The following is a 20,834-nucleotide window of genomic DNA, read 5'->3' as shown; positions in this document are numbered from 1 at the left end:
GTCAAGAACACAGCAGCAATTAAGAGAGCTAAAGAAATGACAGGCAAAAAATCCCATATGTGCTAAATCAGAGCTGCTTTCTTGCCTAATTGTGTGAAAGTACAATACTTTCTCTGAAAGATGACTTTCATTACTTCGGAGGTTTGTGTGTCTGATCTCCATTGGAGCTCTGGTTTATCAGATCACAATGGGTGCCACATATGCTGTTTGTCTTTGGAACTCAGATGAGCACCAAAATGATCAGGAGATGTAGCAGCCTTCCCTTCACAGACTTGCTGCTGCACAGGAGAGAGGGGCTGAGCAGAGCAGCTCATAGGAGACAACATAGATTGTGCCAACAGAGGATCCACTTTCTCTCCATGTCTGAACATTAGTGTTTCAGAGGCCCAGGGTCTCATATCGGGTAATTAGCAGACATTTGCAGCCTCAGGGAACAAGATACGGTGCCAATTTGGACATAGTAGTCATACTTTACCTGTGACTGCCAAGGCTCCTTCCAGGTCTCTGCAGAATCCCGCAGTCAATCATCCACAAATGCATTACACAGGTGCCTGATACCATGGTTGGCAATTATGCACACTGTACCATCAGTGATGTCAGCCAGAATGAGTGGGCATTCAGGTGTGTAGCACCTTCACAGGTGCATGCTTGTTGCATTGAATACACCTGTAAATCAGTTGGGAGTGTTCAGTAACCACAAGGAAGAGGAATGTGATGCAGTTAATGCATCAGCTGTAGTCTGCATTGCTGCACAGGATGCCCTTTAAATGGCAAGCTTCAGTTAGGTTCCAAAACTCACTTGAAGGAAGGCAAACCTCACCCCCACCGCTTGCAGTTAAGTCTCATCTTCTTAGTAATCACAAGTGAAAAGGCCACTTGCCAGAGAGCAATCAAAAATGGAAAATGATTGAAACAAATAATATTTATATGGCTCAAAAATGAAGCAGAAATTTAACAATCTAATGTGGTGTTGCACATCCATGTGCATACCTTTGTGCAACCACAAATATTTCTCTTCCTAGCACCTGTATGTATTACAACTCCTGTTTCTTCAGTAGAGGTAGTGACAGGTTGCTCCAAACTCTGACACCTGAGATGCTCTTGACCAATGTCCTCTGGGTTTGAAGCTCCTGATAGCCAGTGACTCCACAACTTGTACCTGTGCAGGTGCAGATTCAACCGTCAGGATACGAGGTAGTATGTGGGTACTGACTGAGGCGGGGGAGATAGGGGACAGCGGGTGAGAAGTTGAATCACTTTGAGTTGCATTTTCACTTCCATGTACCCTTTCATCATCATCCCTCTCATTGCCCACCCTCTGTCTCCAGCAAATAGTGGACCAGACAGCACTTTTCTGTAGATCAGTAGGACAATGAATGCCTTAGGCCAAGGTTTCATCATTCCTATTGAACGTGGTATTCCAACTGTGCAAGCCATTGATTGCCAAGGGCTCCATCTCCCTATTGTTGACAGCGAGGCATACCAAGACTTCATTGATCTCCAATGAACCTGCTCCACAGATGTTAATAGTGAGATTGATAGTGAACCACCTCCAGTTCTCTGCCTCTCCCTGGTGTTCTTTGCTCTCTTCTCCTATAAAGAGAGAAATAAGAAACCTATGAGTACGAGAACTGGAATGTGTTGGATGGAGGGTGACTGAGGTAGAGTTCTGGCGTTATATTAGGACTGGGTGAGTGCCAGTAATGAATGGGCAGATGGGAATGTAAGAAACTGCATAGACAGAGAGAGATAGGTGAACCTGTAGGTTGGTGTAATGATGTGATGGATTAGGCCTGAGAAGGCAGAGTGAAGTGTTGATGTGATGGACACACATCAGGATCTAGGAGCTCCGCTTTCCTGTCCTGCTTAGGTCATTAAGCTATATTCAGTATTGAATTGAGGAGCGTGGCACCTGCTCCTCACCTCAACCTCAGCACGTTCCAGCCACGCCTTCTTGCTTTCACTGACAGGCTTCTTCCTTCTACCAGCAGGAAATCATATCTCCCTGTGGGCTCTGGCAGCTCTCGAGGAGGGCAGCAATACCAGAGTGAAGCACAGGAGGAACATTCTGACATTTCCTCCTTTTGTTTGCCCATCCATCAACTGTCATCTCTGCAAAGTCTCTATAAATACTGGAGCTGAGATCAGCTCGTGCAGATTGACTTCATAATTGCTCACCCTAATTGATCAGGAAACCCAGGAGTCAGGTGCTAATGTAGTGACTGGTTTAAAGAGCTACTGACAGACACACTACAGTTACTTTTGGGTTTCTTATGTGTTACCCAACCACCCACCATCCCAATTCCACCCAGTGTGTTGTCAAGTTAACATCCTCCCTTATTTGGTTCAAGTGTATGTGTTGTGAAACTAAATCACTTTTTTCTGACATTAGGTGCATGCAGAATACAATAGATGGTCCTATTGAGCCTGTTGAAGATTACCTCTGTGATCCAGAAGAAATGCCATTGGGTTCCAGGCAATGCAAGCTACCATGTCCTGATGATTGTGTTATGTCTGAATGGACATCATGGAGCAAGTGTCCTCTGGTAAGATGACAACTGGTTGCACTAAATCTTGTACTTACGGACTCCTTTAATCACGAATAAACTTGGCTTTTGTGGTAATTTGCTTGCAGTGTATTAAAGTACTTTGATACCACATTTGCCTGGAGCTATATTAATTTGTGAAAACAATGCAGTACAATTAATTTCAGTGATAAAACAAGTCATGTGTATTGGTATTGACAAAATCCTTTAAATTCCCCCTCTAATTAACAAGGCAGAAACAATTTGTTGCAAAGTACCTTCATTAGCAGAGACCTCAGGGTAGATTTTGACTTGGTGTGATAATGTAAAATGTCTGATTACAAATCAGCTACACATTTACATCTCTCCTGATTTGTATTTATATTTACTTGTGCAGTGTAGAAATGGACAAACTGCCTGAATGAATGGATCTTGCCATGAGTCATGTGAAAGTGCATTGATGTTTTATTTCAGCCTTGTAACAGTAGTACTGTTCGAGAGCGGTCAGCAGTTCCATTAAGGCAACCAGGAGAAGGGAAACCCTGTCCACCTGAGGCAGAGACGGAGACCTGCAATCTGAACAAGAACTGTTTTCACTTTGTGTACAATGTTACAGGTAACTGTAGCTTCCTTCTTAATGGTATTTTAAAAGAATTTCAATATTCTCTATTTAACCTTTATGGGTGAAAAATTTTAATCATGAGTTAGATGGGACATTTCCCACAAATAGTACATCTGAATTGTTAAAGTTTCCATGGTTTAAAATGGGTTTCCTCAATCTCTTTCATGATCACTTTGATTACCTTTTACGTGTTCTCTGGAACAGCATAAAAATGTCAGAGTAGTCGGACCAAAGTGGCAAAGGAATGTGGGAAACTGAAGTACCCAACTGTTCCAACTTTCAGGCTTCCCTTATTCCAGGACCTACCTGAGCGATGCTGCCGGGGAAGCAGCCAAACCATCTTATTTCCCCTAGAACTGATGAAATGCCTCTCAACACCCATTTAGCAATACATTGATGAGGCTTGAAGTCCAGTTTTGGGTGAGCCTTCGGCATCCCTGGTGTACTATCTGTTTCAGAAACACAAACGGGCCAAAATGAATTTCCACAAAGCTGATCTGTGCGTGTGGATTGATTGCGAAGCCTGCTCATAGTCAGAAATTGATGGTCTGCAATTCTTAAATTCTTTCCATCCTCAGTAACTAATTCAGGCTTAAACACATTCCATGTGGATTCCAATTGAAATTTCACCCTTTATGTTTCGGATCCACCATGAATACAAGTACCTCCTCGACATTCAACATTCCTCAGACTGCTGTTCCCGCTGTGTCCAGAAATCCAAATTTTATACATGTAGCAGTACATGGCACTATCTTGACCTCTCTCTTCAGCAGCACTGACTCACTCTATCCTAAAGCTGTCCTTCTCCTCAGTTTAATTTCATCCTTCGACTCATCCAACACTTCACAAAAACATTTTCACTTCCTTTCAGGTGTTAAGAATCGCAAGCTCCAACAACGTATGGGTACCAACGCCCCTGCAGATCTTTCTTCTCCTTCACTTCCCTCTAACTCTATCACTTCTTCTAACCTCACCCCTTGCTGGTTATTTATGATATCTCTGACTTTCCCCCTCACTGATGCTGAATGATCTGTCCTTAACAAAGAATTCAGTTTTATCACCTTATGCCTCCACTTTACTGAATTTCGATCTTGGTATAACATTGAGCTCTTCAGTTGCCTTCGCCTCTGCGCCCACTTCTTTGGCCAGGAGGCTCCACACCCTGTGCCCGTGTTCAATGAACCCTTTCACCTATATCCAATATTCTATCTCCACCTAGACCCCTTGCTCTGGCCGGTTGATTGGAAAACGGCTAATGTTACGCCGCTGTTTAAACAAGGAAGGAGACAAAAGGCGGGTAACTATAGGCCGGTCAGCTTAACGTCTGTAGTAGGGAAAATGCTGGAATCCATTATTAAAGAGGAGATAGCAGGGCATCTGGATAGAAATGGTTCGATCAATCAGACGCAGCATGGATTCATGAGGGGAAAGTCGTGCTTGACGAACATGTTGGATTTTTATGAAGATGTGACTAGGGCGGTTGATGGAGGAGAACCGGTGGATGCGGTGTTTTTGGATTTCCAAAAGGCGTTTGATAAGGTGCCCCATAAAAGGCTGCTGAAGAAGATTAGGGCACACGGAGTTGGGGGTAGTGTGTTAAAGTGGATTGGGGACTGGCTATCCGACAGGAAGCAAAGAGTCGGAATAAATGGGTGTTTTTCCGGTTGGAGGAAGGTAACTAGTGGCGTGCCGCAGGGATCGGTACTCGGGCCGCAACTGTTTACCATTTATATAGATGATCTGGAGGAGGGGACGGAGTGTAGGGTAACGAAGTTTGCAGACGACACAAAGATAAGTGGAAAAGTGAATCGTGTGGAGGACGGAGAAGATCTGCAGAGAGATTTGGACAGGCTGAGTGGGTGGGCGAGGATATGGCAAATGGAGTATAACATTGAGAAATGCGAGGTTATACACTTTGGAGGAAATAATAACAAATGGGATTACTATCTCAATGGAAACAAATTAAAACATGCTACCGTGCAAAGGGACCTGGGGGTCCTTGTGCATGAGACGCAAAAGCCCAGTCTGCAGGTACAACAGGTGATCAAGAAGGCAAATGGGATGTTGGCCTATATTGCGAGGGGGATAGAATATAAAAGCAGGGATGTCTTGATGCACCTGTACAGGGCATTGGTGAGGCCGCAGCTGGAATACTGTGTGCAGTATTGGTCCCCTTATATGAGGAAGGATATATTGGCATTGGAGGGAGTGCAGAGAAGGTTCACCAGGTTGATACCGGAGATGAGGGGTTTGGATTATGAGGAGAGGCTGAGGAGATTGGGTTTGTACTCGTTGGAGTTTAGAAGGATGAGGGGGGATCTTATGGAGACTTATAAGATAATGCGGGGGCTGGATAGGGTGGAGGCGGAGAGATTCTTTCCACTTAGTAAGGAAGTTAAAACTAGAGGACACAGCCTCAAAATAAAGGGGGGTCGGTTTAAGACAGAGTTGAGGAGGATCTTCTTCTCCCAGAGGGTGGTGAATCTCTGGAATTCTCTGCCCACTGAGGTGGTGGAGGCTACCTCGCTGAATATGTTTAAAGCGCGGATGGATGGATTCCTGATCGGTAAGGGAATTAAGAGTTATGGGGATCAGGCGGGTAAGTGGTACTGATCCACGTCAGATCAGCCATGATCTTATTGAATGGCGGGGCAGGCTCGAGGGGCTAGATGGCCTACTCCTGCTCCTATTTCTTATGTTCTTATCCATTCATTGAGAACTGCCAGGGTGACATTGGCTGTCTCAATCTATCAGCTCCCTTCATTCACTCTAACCTCTTACTCTCTGAACTTGCTGCACTCTTCTCTCAGGCCTAACCCTGACATTGTTCTCAAATCTGCTGACTGGTGCTGCTGTCTGGAAAATTGACCTGAATGCCAACTCTCCAACATTTCTTTCTACCTCCCTGTGGACCATGTCTTCACCACTGAACATCAAGACATTGTTTCCAAAATAGTTCCTAACCTCATCTCCTCCAGCGATCTTCCTGCCACAGCTTCCCCCTTGTAGTTCCCAACTCTATCCAGCGCACTTCTGTCTCTTTCCCAAAAACTGTTCTACTTAACCTATCATTTCAGTCTGCTGCTGCCCCAACTAATTGTTTTCTACGTTGACTCTATTTTTTCTTTCCTTCTTCCTACCGACATTCTTGACTTTTCTGATGCCTTCCGTCACTTTAAAATTTTCAAATTTCCTAGCCTTAATCATCTCCTCTTACTATGGATGACCAGCCTATTTACACTGCCATCCCATACCAGGATGGTCTGCGGACTCTGCATTTTTTCCTGAAATGGCGGCCCAACCAGTTCTCCACCTAGCTGAACTTGTTCTCTCATTGAACAATTTCTCCTTTTACGTATCTCATGTAAGGTGTTACCATGGGTATCTACAGGAGTCATAGCTATGCTTGCCTTTTTGTAGGATATGTGGAACATTTCTTGTTCCAGATCTACTGAAGCCACCTCCCTCAACGGTATCGGTGCCATGTCCTATTCTCTGTGTCCTTAGAGTAGGGCACGGCACTGAAACTTCATCAAGTTTGCCTCCAATTTCTCTAATTTTCACTGAGTCCACCTCTGACTCATCCCTTCCCTTCCTTAATTTCTCTGCCTCCATTTCTGGCAATAAGCTATCAACTAATACTTGTTATAAGCCACTGAGACACTCAGCCACCTTGACTACACTTCCTCACATTCTGTAAAGTCTCCATTCTATGTTATCAGTCCCCCCACCTCTGTCACATCTGTTCTGATGACATAACCTTCCACATAAGCGCTTTCAAGATGTTTCCTTTTTTCATCAACTGCAGATTCGCCCCTACTATGGTTGACAGAGCCCTTGACCATATCTGCCATATTTCCCACACTTCTGCTCTCACCGACCCCCTTCCTTCCCTTCTCAGAACCACGATGAGATCCCCTTTTCCTCACTTGCTGCACCACCAAGCTTCGTATTCAACTGATAATTTTTCGCCACCATTAGCGTGATGCTATAACTACTTTCATTCCCCAACCCTTTCAGCATTCAGATTTGACCATTCTGTCCTTGATACCCTGACCCACACGTCAGTCACCCCCAAAACTCCATCCCCTTCCCATGCAAACTCAAGAGATGTAGCACCTGCCCTTTTACCTCCTCTCTCCTCACCCTCCAATGCCCCATCACACCTTCCGGGAGAAGCAGCAATTTACATGCATCTCTTTCAATCTGGTCTACTGTATTTGCTGCTCATAATGTGATTCCCTCTACATTAGGGAGACCAAATGCAGATTGGGTGACTTATTTGTGGAACACCCCCATTCAGTCCACAAGCATGACCCTGAGCTTCTGGTGGCCTGACATTTTAATTCTCCACCTTGCTCTCACATTGACATCTTTGCCCTTGGACCACTGTACTGCTCCAGTGATGCTCAACATAAACTTGAGGAACAGTGCTTTATCTTTCAGTTAGGCACTTTACAACCTTCCAGATTCAACATCAATAATTTCAAACCAGAATCCCTGCCGCTATTTTGTTTCCTTTTCTTTGCTTGTTTCAGTTTTACTCCTATATTTGTTTTCAGACAGAAGCCTACCTTCTCCAGCCAGATCTTTTGTTTCTTTGTTTCATTTCTCACCGCATCACCATTCCCTTTTGCCTTTGTTGTAAGATCTCACTTCAGAGACTATGTTGTTTGTGACTAGCTAAGGACATGTTTGAACAATAAGGGCTTTATTGGATGAACATAACTACGTACGGATATACAAGACTAGAGGTGTTACTCAATCTATACTATGAGCTTTCTCCTACTCTACTCTTAGGCATGTGACTCTCTCTTACATCATCATGTGGGCGGTACTGTTTCACCAGTCCCACAGAGCACTACAACTCTAGAAGACCTCTGCCATTCAATCTGTCCTATCTTTCACCCTGTCACAGACCTTTTATCATTGTCCCAAGTTGCCCTTGCTCAGAACCAATTATATTTCTAATGAAAGGTCATTGATCTGAACCATTAACTTTTTCTCTCCACAGATGCTGCCCTGCCTGCTGATTATTTCTGGCACTTTCTGTATTATTTCAGCTTTCCTGCACCTGCAGTATTCTGCCTTTTGATTACTGCTTAATTGGACTCCACTTAATGACCGATCCTTTAGCTTTCTTGCATGTTATCTTAAGTACGCTATGAGACAACTAATTATCTTCCATCTCATAGATTGGAGTACTTGTCAGCTGAGTGATAAAGCAGTCTGTGGTAACGGAATTAAAACAAGAATGCTGGACTGTGTTCGCAGTGATGGGAAGTCAGTCGATCTCAGGTTCTGTGAAGAGGTATGTCACATGTTATAAGTGTTGCTCCTGGAAGAAAGTAACAGCTTCTTTCAGCATCCTGCTTCATCAGCTCAGTTAGCACAGATATTTTGTCCCTGTTGTTTCCCGACCATTAAATATTACTTAAAATGAGTTCCCATCAATCTCTCGCGACACTTTATAATTTGTTGTGGCTTTTTTTCACATTCAGATAAAGAAAGATGTGACAATTGTTATATCTTGTTGGAACTGGTTCTAGAAAGATAAAGTTAGCAACATGTTGGTTTAAGAAAATATCAGATTGACAGGTGGGATTTTAACCCTTCGAAAGGGGCAGAGATGTGGGGGGGGGAAAGTGAAGTTAGCTTCCTAAAGATCTGAAACCAGATCACAATCCACCAAGGTAGTGTCCATTTACAGTTAACTGGGACAGGTTAGGGTGAAGGCGAGTAACCTGCTGTTGAGAGTCCGATCAGCTTTTTCAACATGTTTATAATGTTGCTTGTGTCAGATTTTAACAGTGTTTTAGATTTAACAGGTGGGGGTTGGATTTTCCAGGGCTCAAGAAACCCCGCAGCTGATTGGAGGAAGGAGCAACTGCTGGAAACAGCAGTTATGTGCTTTTTGGAGCACTGTATCTGGTGCTTCCTCCCTCCTCATCCTCTCGAAGCCGACCTGTGATCTCTTCCCCAGGACCCCCTATCCCCACAATATCTTCCACCCCTTTGGTAGCCAGTTGCAGCTCCTAGTGCGGGTCTTCTTTCTCTACTGCATCCCAATCTGGCAAACAATTGACCAGGAAAGTTAAGTTCAGCAGGATAGTCATGTTTCCCATCCACCCAGGATTCCTGGCACCTTCATGTCACTTCCCCGCCTGCCCTGCCTCCCTGAAAATATCAGGGCGTTATCTTTCCAATTTGATGATGTTGCATTTTGGTTCTATCGCATCTTACCCAGCCCTACCTATCACTGATATTCTACATTTAGCATAGCTAATCCACCTAACCTACACATCTTTGGACTGTGGGAGAAAACCGGAGCACCCGGAGGAAACCCACGCAGATATGGAGGGAATGTGCAGACTTCACACAGACAGTCACCCAAGGTCGGAATGAAACTTGGGTGGCTGGGGCTGTGAGCCAGCAATGCTTAACCACTGTGCTACCGTGCTGACATAGCTTACTGTGTCTTGGAGTGACAAGACATGTGCATAAATTAGATTGGCCACATGAAGTGTCAGATCTGAGCTGTATAATCTATCAAAAGGAGAGAAAAGGGAACTGGGTGATCAGGGAGAGAGAAAGGAAAAAGAAAGGAAAAATGGAATGATAGGCCAAGGGTTTAACAACATGGAAATAAAGGAAAAGCTGTAGCACCTGATTAAGTGCAGCAGTGACAGTAACCTCTCTGCATCCCTATCCTCTCTAATGAGCATATACAAATCTCAACTTGGGTGGAAGGTCAAAAGTTTCATTTGCTTGAGTACTAGGCGTAAAGCTGAGAAATCTTGCATTCAAAACCTCGCTCAGCTTTTCATCCTTCTGAAGTGAATCAATGGAGAATCATTTATTAGGATGTGCTCAGTGCTTTCCACACTACTGCAATACGTCCTACCTGTTTAGCAATAAAAATAAGGATTAATGTCACTCTTCGAAAGAGACCGAACGCTATCACCAGAATTTTACCACCCACCTGCCATGGAAATTAGAGCGTGCGAGGGGCAGACGATGGGAAAGCCCGTTGACCTTGGGTGGGATTTTACCGCTTCAGGATGAGCAAGGTATAAAATCTCGCCCGATGAGTAATAGTGCTGTCACTCCCCCAAGAAGTTCTACAAATACAACTAGAGAGAAAACATAAAAGTAGCAAAAATATCATTCCAATTGTCAATCCATACATTCTTGTTTATAGGCATACCTTCACTAACCTTTCCCTATATTCCCTGTTGTTCCAGATGTTGGACTTTGCAAGATTACTATGTTTTAAAATGTCTCCTTTCATGAAGGGTGAAAAAGAATATTCTGGAAAAGGGGGGATGGTGGTCATATTGATGCTTTTCCTGGAATTAGGCCCATGTGATCTGGTTGTCATGGGGAAAGAAGCTGAAACCTAGTGACAATCAAATGACAGTTTTCACATTTTGACACAGCTGCTTTTTGGAGATAGGCACGGTGACAGAGAGAGAGGAAGAATGCAGCTACTGTTGTCAAGAGAAGGGAAAGATTGTTTTTTTTTGTTAGCTAGTCGACTCTGGAATACCCAGGCTTAGGAGAACAATTTTGAAAAGACTTTGAAAGATTTGACCTGGCAGGGGGAAGTGAGTCTGCTGGAAAGCTCAGAGTGACTTGGGTATCATTCTTATAATGCTACCCATCTACCAGAAGTGCAGTGCATGACGAAAGGAGTTATAAAATATTTCTCAATTGCATTCATTAATTAATGCGAAAGTACATTTTCTTTTGTTGCCTGTAAAGTAATGTTTGATCTAGGTTGATTTTAGTTTGTTCATTACAGTAGAATCTGAAAATGTGATTTTTTTTCCTTTGGTTTATTTTCATAGAATCATAGAAACCCTACAGTGCAGAAACAGGCCATTTGGCCCATCGAGTCTGCACCGACCACAATCCCACCCAGGCCCTATCCCCATATCCCTACATATTTACCCGCTAATCTCTCTAAACTACGCATCTCAGGACACTAAGGGGCAATGTTAGCATGGTCAATCAATCTAACCTGCACATCTTTGGACTGTGGGAGGAAACCGGAGCACCCGGAGGAAACCCACACAGACACGGGGAGAATGTGCAAACTCCACACAGACAGTGACCCAAGCCGGGAGTCGAACCCAGGTCTCTGGAGCTGTGAAGCAGCAGTGCTAACCACTGTGCTACTGTGCCGCCTCCAAGTGCCTGGGAAATTCTTTTTTTTTTCAAAAGTTGTTATTTTCTACAGAGATGCAAACAGATGTGGGGTGGCACAATGGTGAGCACTGCTGCCTCACAGGGAGCTCAGGGACCCAGGTTCAATTCTCGGCTTGGGTCACTGTCTGTGCAGAGTCTACACATTCTCCCCGTGTCTGCATGGGTTTCCTCCCACAGTCCAAAAGACATGCTGGTTCGGTGCACTGGCCATGCTAAATTCTCCCTCAGTGTACCCGAACAGGTGCTGGAGTCTGGTGATTAGGGCATTGTAACTTCATTGCAATGTTAATGTAAGCATACTTGTGACACTTATAAATAAACTCTAACATTGTGTCCCTTGGCAAATACAAGTAGAAACTATATTCAATAAGATTGTTTGAATGCAAGTTAATGTAAAAATAAAATAGGCAGCAAGGGTTGACTGCAGGAGACTAGTTGTCAATGCAATTGACTGAATATAATTTTCTTGATATTTGAACAGGAAAGAAACAGAAATGTAATATTCATGTTCACGGACATGATTAACAAATGTTCATCTTGTTAAGCTATTGAACATAATGCGGAATACTCATGCCAGTTCATTCTTCAAGGATGCTGAGAACATTCATGTGGCAGAAAGAAAAGTGCAATTATAGCTGTTTAGTTTAATCTGGAGTTAAATGTACAGAGGGTTTGGGCATTTTTCTAATTTGATTTTTTTTCATATTCATAATGTAAAACAGCCTTTTGGAGATATCGCATGATTGGTAAGATTTTATGGAATGAGACACAATCTTCAAAAGTTGAAAGTTATTAACATTACTGATCTAGGTTTATCGAATGGACAGAGTTACCAAATTTCCTGTCCAACCTCTTCTAAATAGATGTGAAAGAAATAAATTGATAGACACATGAGAAAGGACAAGTATCATTATGCCAATGCAGCTTCCTGATTAGAATGAAGCATGTACCAGCACAGCTTCTGCTTATTTTAATAGAAATGCATCATCTGAAAGCTGATGAAGGGTTTTGTCTAATTGTCTTATTCCCATGCTCTATTAAAAATAATTGAGTGCAATAATTGGTTTTGTTTATTATCAATTTTCATTGATCTTCCATTTGTAAATTCCTGTGGCATTCACTCAATCCGTGCATCAGCGCTGTACCAATGTCACTCTTCAACTAGCCACTAAAAGGTGTATTTATTTATGAGATTGTTATTTGCCTCTCATTCTCTCATTCTATTGCTCCTCTTTAAGACACTCCTCTCTATTTGAAGAATGTTTAGTAAGAAATCACATCCTGTCACTTTGCAATATAGTGCCTAAAATTTTCTGGCACGTTTTAGCATTACTGCAAAGTAGGAACAGTGTTGTGCAGTGATTTCAGACAAATTTTGTGTGTCAATGATGTACACTGGTTGTGCAAAATACTGCTCACAAATTCTTCCATCCTTTACCCTGCCCCAAAATACCTGCAGTAAGGTGGCACAGTGGTTAGCACTGCTGCCTCACAGCAACAGGGACCCGGGTTCGATTGCAATCTTGGGTCACTCTCTGTGTAGAGTTAGCATGTTCTCCCATGTCTGCGTGGGCCTGGGTGCTCCGGTTTCCTCCCACAATCAAAAGATGTGCGGGTTAGGTTGATTGGCCATGCTAAATTGACCCTTAGTGTCAGGGGAATTAGCAGGGTAAATACGTGGGGTTACGGGGATAGGGTGGAATTGTTGTCGGTGCAGGCTCGATGGGCCGAATGACCTCCTTCTGCACTGTAGGGATTCTATGATTTTATTTTGTGAACGCCTCTTGGCTCATGAACATAGCTCCACCCCCAATCAAAAGAACAGTGAGCGCATGTTTCCTATATTTACACCACTTTGAACTAGTGTAAATTGAAACTGAATATTTTAGCTGCAGCAGCTAGGTCCCAAGCTCATTATTTCAAATGTTTTATGTAATTTTTCTTCCTACCGAGGCCTGCAAAAACTTGTTATTAAATTGTGTTCTAAAATGGTGTCCCATTGTGCTGGTTCACGGAAGATTTTATGCTCAATGATATACAAATGAGTTTGAATGGAATAAATTGGGGAGGCAATGGCCTAGTGTTATTATCACTAGACTATTAATCCAGACACTCAACTAATGTTCTGGGGACCTGGGTTCGAATCCCACTGTGGAATGGTGGAATTTGTATTCAATAAAAAATATCTGGAATTAAGAATCTACTGATGACCGTGAAACCATTGTCGATTGTGGGAAAAAACCCATCTGGTTCACTAATGTCCTTTAGGGAAGGAAATCTGCCATCCTTACCTGGTCTGGCCTACATGTCAATGTGGTTGACTCTCAACTGTCCTTGTGCAACTAGGGATGTGCAATAAATGCTGGCCAGCCAGCGATGCTCATGTCCCACGAAAGAATTTATTAAAAAATTAGCTCCTCAAAACAAGTACAATGTTCTCCTAGAATACAGCTAGCGTCCAAAGCAGAAACTTGGCGCCATGTAGTTCATTTGCATAATAATGGTTTGATGTCTTTAAAGTTGAATTTTTTATATAACATGGATAAGATAAGGAAAGGTCTAAAGAAAAAAATTGATGTATATGCTTCTTTGTCCCTGTTTGTTTATTCTGATTTCCACGTCTTTTGTGACAATGTTTATGTTCGGGTATATACTTAAACATTTCTCAGGAAGATAAGAACATAGGAAGTTGAAGCAGGAGTGAGTCGTTAGGTCCCTCAAACCATTCCACCATTCAGTAAGATGACGGGTGGTCTTGTATCTCAACTCCTCTTTCCCTCCCTACAGCTGTATCCTTTCATTTCTTTAGTGCCCAAAAATCTGTTAAGCTTATTCTTGAATATATTCATTGACTGAGCATCCAGAGTCTTCTTGGATCGATAAGTCTAAAGATTCACAACCTCCTAAGTGAAGAAATTACTGCTCATCTCAGTCCTAAATGGCCGATGATAGGAAAAAAATGCCTTATTATCAAGTAATAAATCTGTCAGCCAAGCAAAGTTTTTCCTTCTCCACAGCTATATATTGGCTAAGAGCCCAGACTCCATTAAAAAGATAAACTCTGACACAGCTGGGGAAAAGGCAAATTGTACCTGATTGACAGCTTTATCATATAATGAGCTATTTTCCTGTTATCTCTTGTCAAATGTTCACTGTTTATTTGCACCAGTTAAAGAGATGTCAAGCCTTTATAGCCATAAGAGAAAACGCTGGAAAATCTCAGCAGGTCTGGCAGCATCTGTAAGGAGAGTAAAGAGCTGACATTTCGTGACGTCAGCTCTTTTCTCTCCTGAGAGATGCTGCCAGACCTGCTGAGATTTTGGTTTCAGATTCCAGCATCCACAGTAATTTGTTTTTATAGGTTCTGTTCTTGGTATTTTAAAAGTCTGTTTGACTGATGCTCGTATAGGGTTGTAACAACAGTAGATATTTTAAAATTATGAATGGGAGTTTTTTTAAGCAGTGCCACACAGGCCAGTGTTACTTTGGGGTTCATTGGTCTCTTTCAGAGTGTATTCTGGGTGAATGGACGTGGAAGTGCCATAAATTGGCATTGAGGGTAGGAGGGATTATTAGGAGTGAGTGGGGTAGCATGAGTGGGCATGGATAAGGCTTTTTGCCCTTAGCTTTCAAAGGTTTCTCAAACTCAGACTGTGGTTAATGACTCCATTGAGGAGCCATGAAACACAAGTCAAGAAGAAGCTGGATAACTCCTTGAAAATTATGGGGGGGCTAGGAGATGCCTACTATAACAATAGAGCCAGCTGGGTTGGGAATGCAGGATGTAGGGCCACCATCTGCACCCTTACCCTGCACCACTGAACATTGGCATGCCAGGAATGGGAGTTGGAATCCCAGAATCAGGTCCCATCCACCATTTTTAAATGCCTCTGAAATTCTTTCAACAGTGTGAAAATCCAGCAGAAAGCCTTGAGGCATCACCATAATTCTGCTTTATTGTTGCATCGCAATCAACAACAACAAGGAACATTTTTAGAGCACCTTTAAAAGTGGTGAAAACAAAATACTTTACAGGAAGATTAGCAAACAAAATTTGACATGAGCCACATGAAGAAATATATTAGGACAGGTGACCAAAGGCTTGGTTATAGCTTTTAAGGAGTCTCTTAAAGAAGGTTGGAGAAAGATAGAGAAGCCGTGTGAAGATTATTTTCTCCACTGCATTCATTTAAGATTTGTAGTGTCACCTAATAGCTTCAAAGCCAAGATCTAGTTTGATAACTAAAATTGTTCATAGTACTGATGGTGAGGCAAACCAGTGCTCTGTATAAGTTCATGAAAGCGGTTGGGGCTTGCACTTGTTCTAATACTTTCTCAGACCTACTTTGCCTTCTTCACCGGTGTCACATATTGTACTGAATGTACCACCATTATCCTAGATATCGTTTATGAGCAGTATTCCGCAGTCTACCACTGTTTATATTTCTTTGCTTAATCCATTTCCTATTTTCATCTTACACTAAATGACAATCCAAAACATACATAATGTTATATAAATTAGTGCTCAATGAAGAATGGGAAGTTTAACATTTTCTTTGTTAAAATAATGGTTGATTCTCTCCAAAATCCTGGACCCATATAGGCAGGATTTTCAGTTGTCCGAGGGGTGAAGGCCAGATACAGGTGAAAATTGAAATTCATGCACTGGGATGGCATGTCAGTCTTCCAAATGCTGCTTGGACGTGTTGTAATTTTCAAAGAGTGGGTAGTGAGCGTCACGTGTGGCACAGGGAAAGGTGGCAACTCATTTGTCTCCAATTAACTTGCTGCTAAGCTTGTTGAAGAGCTTGTTAACAAGCTGGGGAGGGACCAAATTCTCAATGTTAATAACAGGAAGAGCAAATAGTCTGGGGAATGTTAGTGTACGGCTGTCGAGAACACAACAAAGAAGTATTATTTATTGTGACTGCTGATGAAAATTCTTGTACAAAAAACAGAATAGTCAAACTGTAGTGTTCATGCAGTGGCACACAATTATCATGGCTTGAGTAGAATAACTTGAGTACCTGAGGAATGAATGCCTGGGCACTTGTGGAGACTGAGAGGCTGCTGGTCCACTGCTTTCATGTTGTTTCCATTCCTCTGGGCAACAACAAGCTCAGAAATGGCTGTCCCTTGCTTTTTAGAATGACTCTCCATCATGTAGGTCCACTTCCAGGCCACCATTTGAGCACCAAACTTGCCTTTCAGCCAAGGAGGGCCTCTGCCATCAAAAATCGCATTGCGTCCCACCATGATTTTGAATTCAATAAAAAGTGTAATGATGACCGTGAAACCACTGTTGATTGCTGTAAAAACTCATTGGTTCACTAATGTCCTTTAAGGAAGGAAACCTGTCTTATCCGGTCTGCACAGCAATGTGGTTGTCTCTTAAATGCCCTCGGGGATAGGCAATATATGCTGGCCCAGCCAGCGATGCCCATATCCCATGAATGAATATTTTTTTTAAAGTTGCGATATGGGATTGGGACCTGGAAATGATCCAGCCGCCAGGTTCCTATCCTCTGATATATTAGTAAATTACACCTTGCCTCCCCTCTCCTGACACCATAAAGTAAATTTTACAAATTTGAATTTAATAGTAAATAAAATTAATATTGAAAAATCCTGTAGGATATGCTGGCAGCTGCTGTGAAATTTCCAACATGATCTGCCCATAAAGTGCTACGGTGCTCGTGCAAATTCATTTGTCCTTGCATTGAGAAATAGTGAAGAGAAAATGGCCAGAATGTAGAAGTTAATAATGGATTAGAGGAATCACCTCTGAAGAAACTGGCAACCTTTTAATTGCATTGTAAACTTGTTGTAGTAAAATGTCATTGAATGTTTACTGTGAGCTAGTAGCAGGAATAACCCTGGCAGATGGAAGGTTGCTTTAGAGACACTGCTTGATAAACAGGCCAGACACATGCATCTCAACATGAGTTGATAGCTTGTAAGATAAGCACGTTACATAGATGGAGATGTAGAGGGGGGAAATAGTTCTGAGTCTGTGCCCAGGAATAGCATGGTATTTGGAGACAACAATTTGCATATAATCAGTCAGGTGGGAATACCGGCCTGTAAAGGAATCTCTTCAGTTATATCCCGTCAAAATTAATGGAAAGAAAATTGTTGAGTTCCCTTTGTGTTCCAATTTGACCAATATTCTGATATGCACTGTGCCTCGGTGATCACTTTGCAAATACACTAAGCTCTACTTTGAAAAGACTGAAGTAAAAGGTGTAAATGTACAGATAACATTTTTCAGGACTCATGCTTGAAAGTATTCTTTACTTCTGTTGACAGCTGGGTTTGGAGAAATCATGGCAGATGAACTCATCATGTGCTGTGGAGTGTCCAGTGAATTGTCAGTTCTCTGACTGGTCATCGTGGTCTGCTTGTTCTCGATCATGCGGCCTTTCAGGTACGCACTAATATTAAAGCAGTTTATTGGCTATGTATGTTTGTATGCATTATAACAGTCAAGCAACAGTGGCTGCTCTAAAAGGATGGGTTGAATGCACATGATGGCTGCATTTCATCACTTTCAGGGAGAGGTGGCAAATTGTGACTTGCTTCTCCCAGTTCTTTTCAGACAAAACTTCATTTTAAAACACAAGATTGCTATCTTTCTTCCTAATACAGTAAGTCTGTGCTTAATGTCAACTCAGTTAATGTTGTTTCACTTTGACTTCATCAATAAAGTACTGTCTACTTTGTCAGTTTCACAGGCTGCCTCTTCCATAGCCTGTCTGCTCACAAGGCTTTTCGTGTCGTGTATCTGCCCTCACCATCAGTCCCTCTTCCTCCTGTTCATGCTCTTACCTCTCCCAGCCTTGTCAACCCTTGGCTCTGCTGCCTCGTCCGGCCTTGCCGACACCCAGCCACTCTTGCATACTGAGCCACATACTCTTGCATTCTGTTCGTCTTTGCCTCCTGGCTTCTGTTTGTCCTTGATCCCGGGGTCGTCTTCAGTGGCTCCCTACTTCTAGTTCCCCTGCTGCCTTTTCTCCAGGCTTCACTTCTGAACTCAAACTAAAGTTTGGCTCCTTCCAGTGACAGGGGTTGGTCAGTGCAGGTAGTTCTGGGGCTTCAGCTGCAACCTGCAATGAGCAACCTCTGGCAATAGTTAGAACCTGGTCGATCAAATGTACGGCACTGAGGTGAGCGTTGCATATTTTAAAACCATTAATTGTTATTGTATACTGTATTTATTTTATGTTTAGTGATGCATTTTATTTTGCAAGTTGTTTCAGCATGGAATGCACAATGTTGTATAAGTGTAGTATAATATTTTAATTTGTACATTACTTTTTTTGGGGGCGAGAAATGATCAAAAGAACCTAACTCTGGTTTTAACACTGATTCCTATGACTTGAAGTCATTTCATTTAAAGTCATAATTTCAGGAATTCAACCACAATTTTAAATGAAGATTTACTGTAAAAGTTAGAAGTTTCCTGTGCTCCTTCTGTGCTTTTGTAATGCTGAGTCACCGGGCTAGAGTACAGTATCAGGGATGGAGTTACACAGCTAATGGTAAGTAATAGGTAATTAAACTTACTTAAGGCGTATCACAGAACCACTTAGGAGTGTAAAGGATTTGCCATAGTCTAAGAATGATGGATGAGTTTTCAATGCATTTATATATGTCAAATGTGTGTGTGTGTGTGCACGTGTTTATTTATATTGTATAAATTATTAGTTGAAAAATATTCTAGAATGACTATACGGCCCTAAACAATTTCAGGGGATCGGTCTGTGATTATAATTTATCAAGCATTGCTCTCTCAGTTCAAAAGCTGAAATGATTTGAGTTGTAATTGCTCCTATTCGATAAGAGGGAGAAGGTCTTCTTTTAACCAAAAATGAAACTGAAGTACAGCCGTGAAGCAGACAACATTTGGAAATATTTTCTTTGTTTAGACCATTATTTATGTGGAAAAGCATTCTTTCTGATTTCCTTTGACAAAAGTACTTCCTCATGTATGTGGTTTAATTTTACTGTTTCCTTCTAACTATAAATTTTACCCAGAATGGGGGAGGATCAAAACAATTTCTTACAGTTAAATAAATGTGAAACCTGCACCTTCTTTATTTAGGGGTAATGACCCGCAAGAGAACATTGATTCAGCCATTCCAGGGAGATGGGAGACCATGCGTAATGCAGCTGGAACAGTCCAAACCTTGCCTAATCAAACCTTGTTATCGATGGCAATATAGTGAATGGGGCCAGTGTACAGTTGAGGTATATTAATCTTTGTACTCTATTCTGCTTGATGTCATTAAAAAAAATTCTGATCTAGTTTCTACAATAAATAAACAAAATAACGGTTCTAGTTTTAGAACTAACTAATCACCATGGTGTAACCAAAATAGTGTGCTGGAAATCTGAAATAAAAATGTCTTTAGAATGAAGAAAAATCACTTTCTGCCTTTTTTTTTCTAATCTCCCATGGTGTTGTTGTAGAACATTCTTTTCCTGTCATCCTCATGTTGGTGTTTCTCTTTTCCTTTTGTTCTGTTGCTGCTTTCACTTTGACATTTCTGCATTTTTAAAGTTCCTTTTTTTTATTTTCCTCTCTGTACTTTTCTGCTTCTCTCATTTTTAGGGGGAGGCAGTGGAGTAGTGGTTTTGTCACTGGACTAGTAATCCAAAGACCCAGGGTAATGCTCTGGGGACCTGGGTTTGAATCCCACCACGGCAGAAGGTGAAATTTGAAATCATTAAAGAATCTAAAATTAAAAATCTAATGATAAATCAATTAACATAAAAATTCATCTGGTTCATTGATGCCTTTTAAGGAAGGAAATCTGCCATCTGGCCCACATGTGACTCCAGATCCACAGCAATGTGGTTGACTCTTTTTTTTTTAAAAAGTGACCTCTGAAATGGCCTAGCATAAGTTTGAGGGCAATTAGGGATGGGCAATTAGCAATGCCCCCCCCCCCCCCCCATCCTTATTCTTTTATGGGGTCTGTGACCTGGGATCACAGGTGGAGGCCAGAGAAAGAATTGAAAAAGGATTTGAGGCAGGTTTTGAGTCTTGGTGAGCTGTGGCATCCTTTCATGTTTTTGTAACACAGGCTGTGCTACCAGTTACTCAAACAAGTTTGCTATAAACCAGTCTAATATATCAACATTAAAATATTTTTTCCTTCTGTTTATTTTAATGAATTACTTGGATATATTCTCAAAACTGAACATGTAGCTATTTAACAAGAATTCAAAGAAACATCCTTTTTAACAAGTCGTTCATTTCTCAGCAACTGTACACCTGCAGTATATCTTGCCTACTTTTATATTCCATTCTTCTTGCAACAAATGCCAACATTCCATTGGCTTTTCTAATTACTTGCTGTACCTGTATACTAATGTTTTGTGATTCATTTACACCCAAGTCCTTCTGGGCCACCGAGTTCTGCAATCTCTTCTTCCTGCCAAAGTAGTTAAGTTTCACATTCCTCCACGTT

General features: G+C 42.0%; 1 protein-coding gene across 1 annotated transcript in view; it reads left to right on the top strand.

Moving 5' to 3' along the window:
• thsd7aa (thrombospondin, type I, domain containing 7Aa) overlaps positions 1-20,834 on the top strand; it is a 398,355-nt gene that overhangs the window by 334,753 nt on the left and 42,768 nt on the right. The window contains exons 16-20 of the mRNA XM_078228043.1: positions 2,393-2,546; positions 3,000-3,141; positions 8,343-8,458; positions 17,668-17,785; positions 19,463-19,608. Of these exons, the coding sequence (XP_078084169.1) occupies positions 2,393-2,546; positions 3,000-3,141; positions 8,343-8,458; positions 17,668-17,785; positions 19,463-19,608 (676 nt within the window). The remainder of the gene's footprint in view (positions 1-2,392; positions 2,547-2,999; positions 3,142-8,342; positions 8,459-17,667; positions 17,786-19,462; positions 19,609-20,834) is intronic.

Source organism: Mustelus asterias, chromosome 2 (genome assembly GCF_964213995.1).
Source record: "Mustelus asterias chromosome 2, sMusAst1.hap1.1, whole genome shotgun sequence".
Taxonomy (NCBI): Eukaryota; Metazoa; Chordata; class Chondrichthyes; order Carcharhiniformes; family Triakidae; genus Mustelus; species Mustelus asterias.
This window is presented reverse-complemented; position numbering and strand designations above follow the sequence as displayed.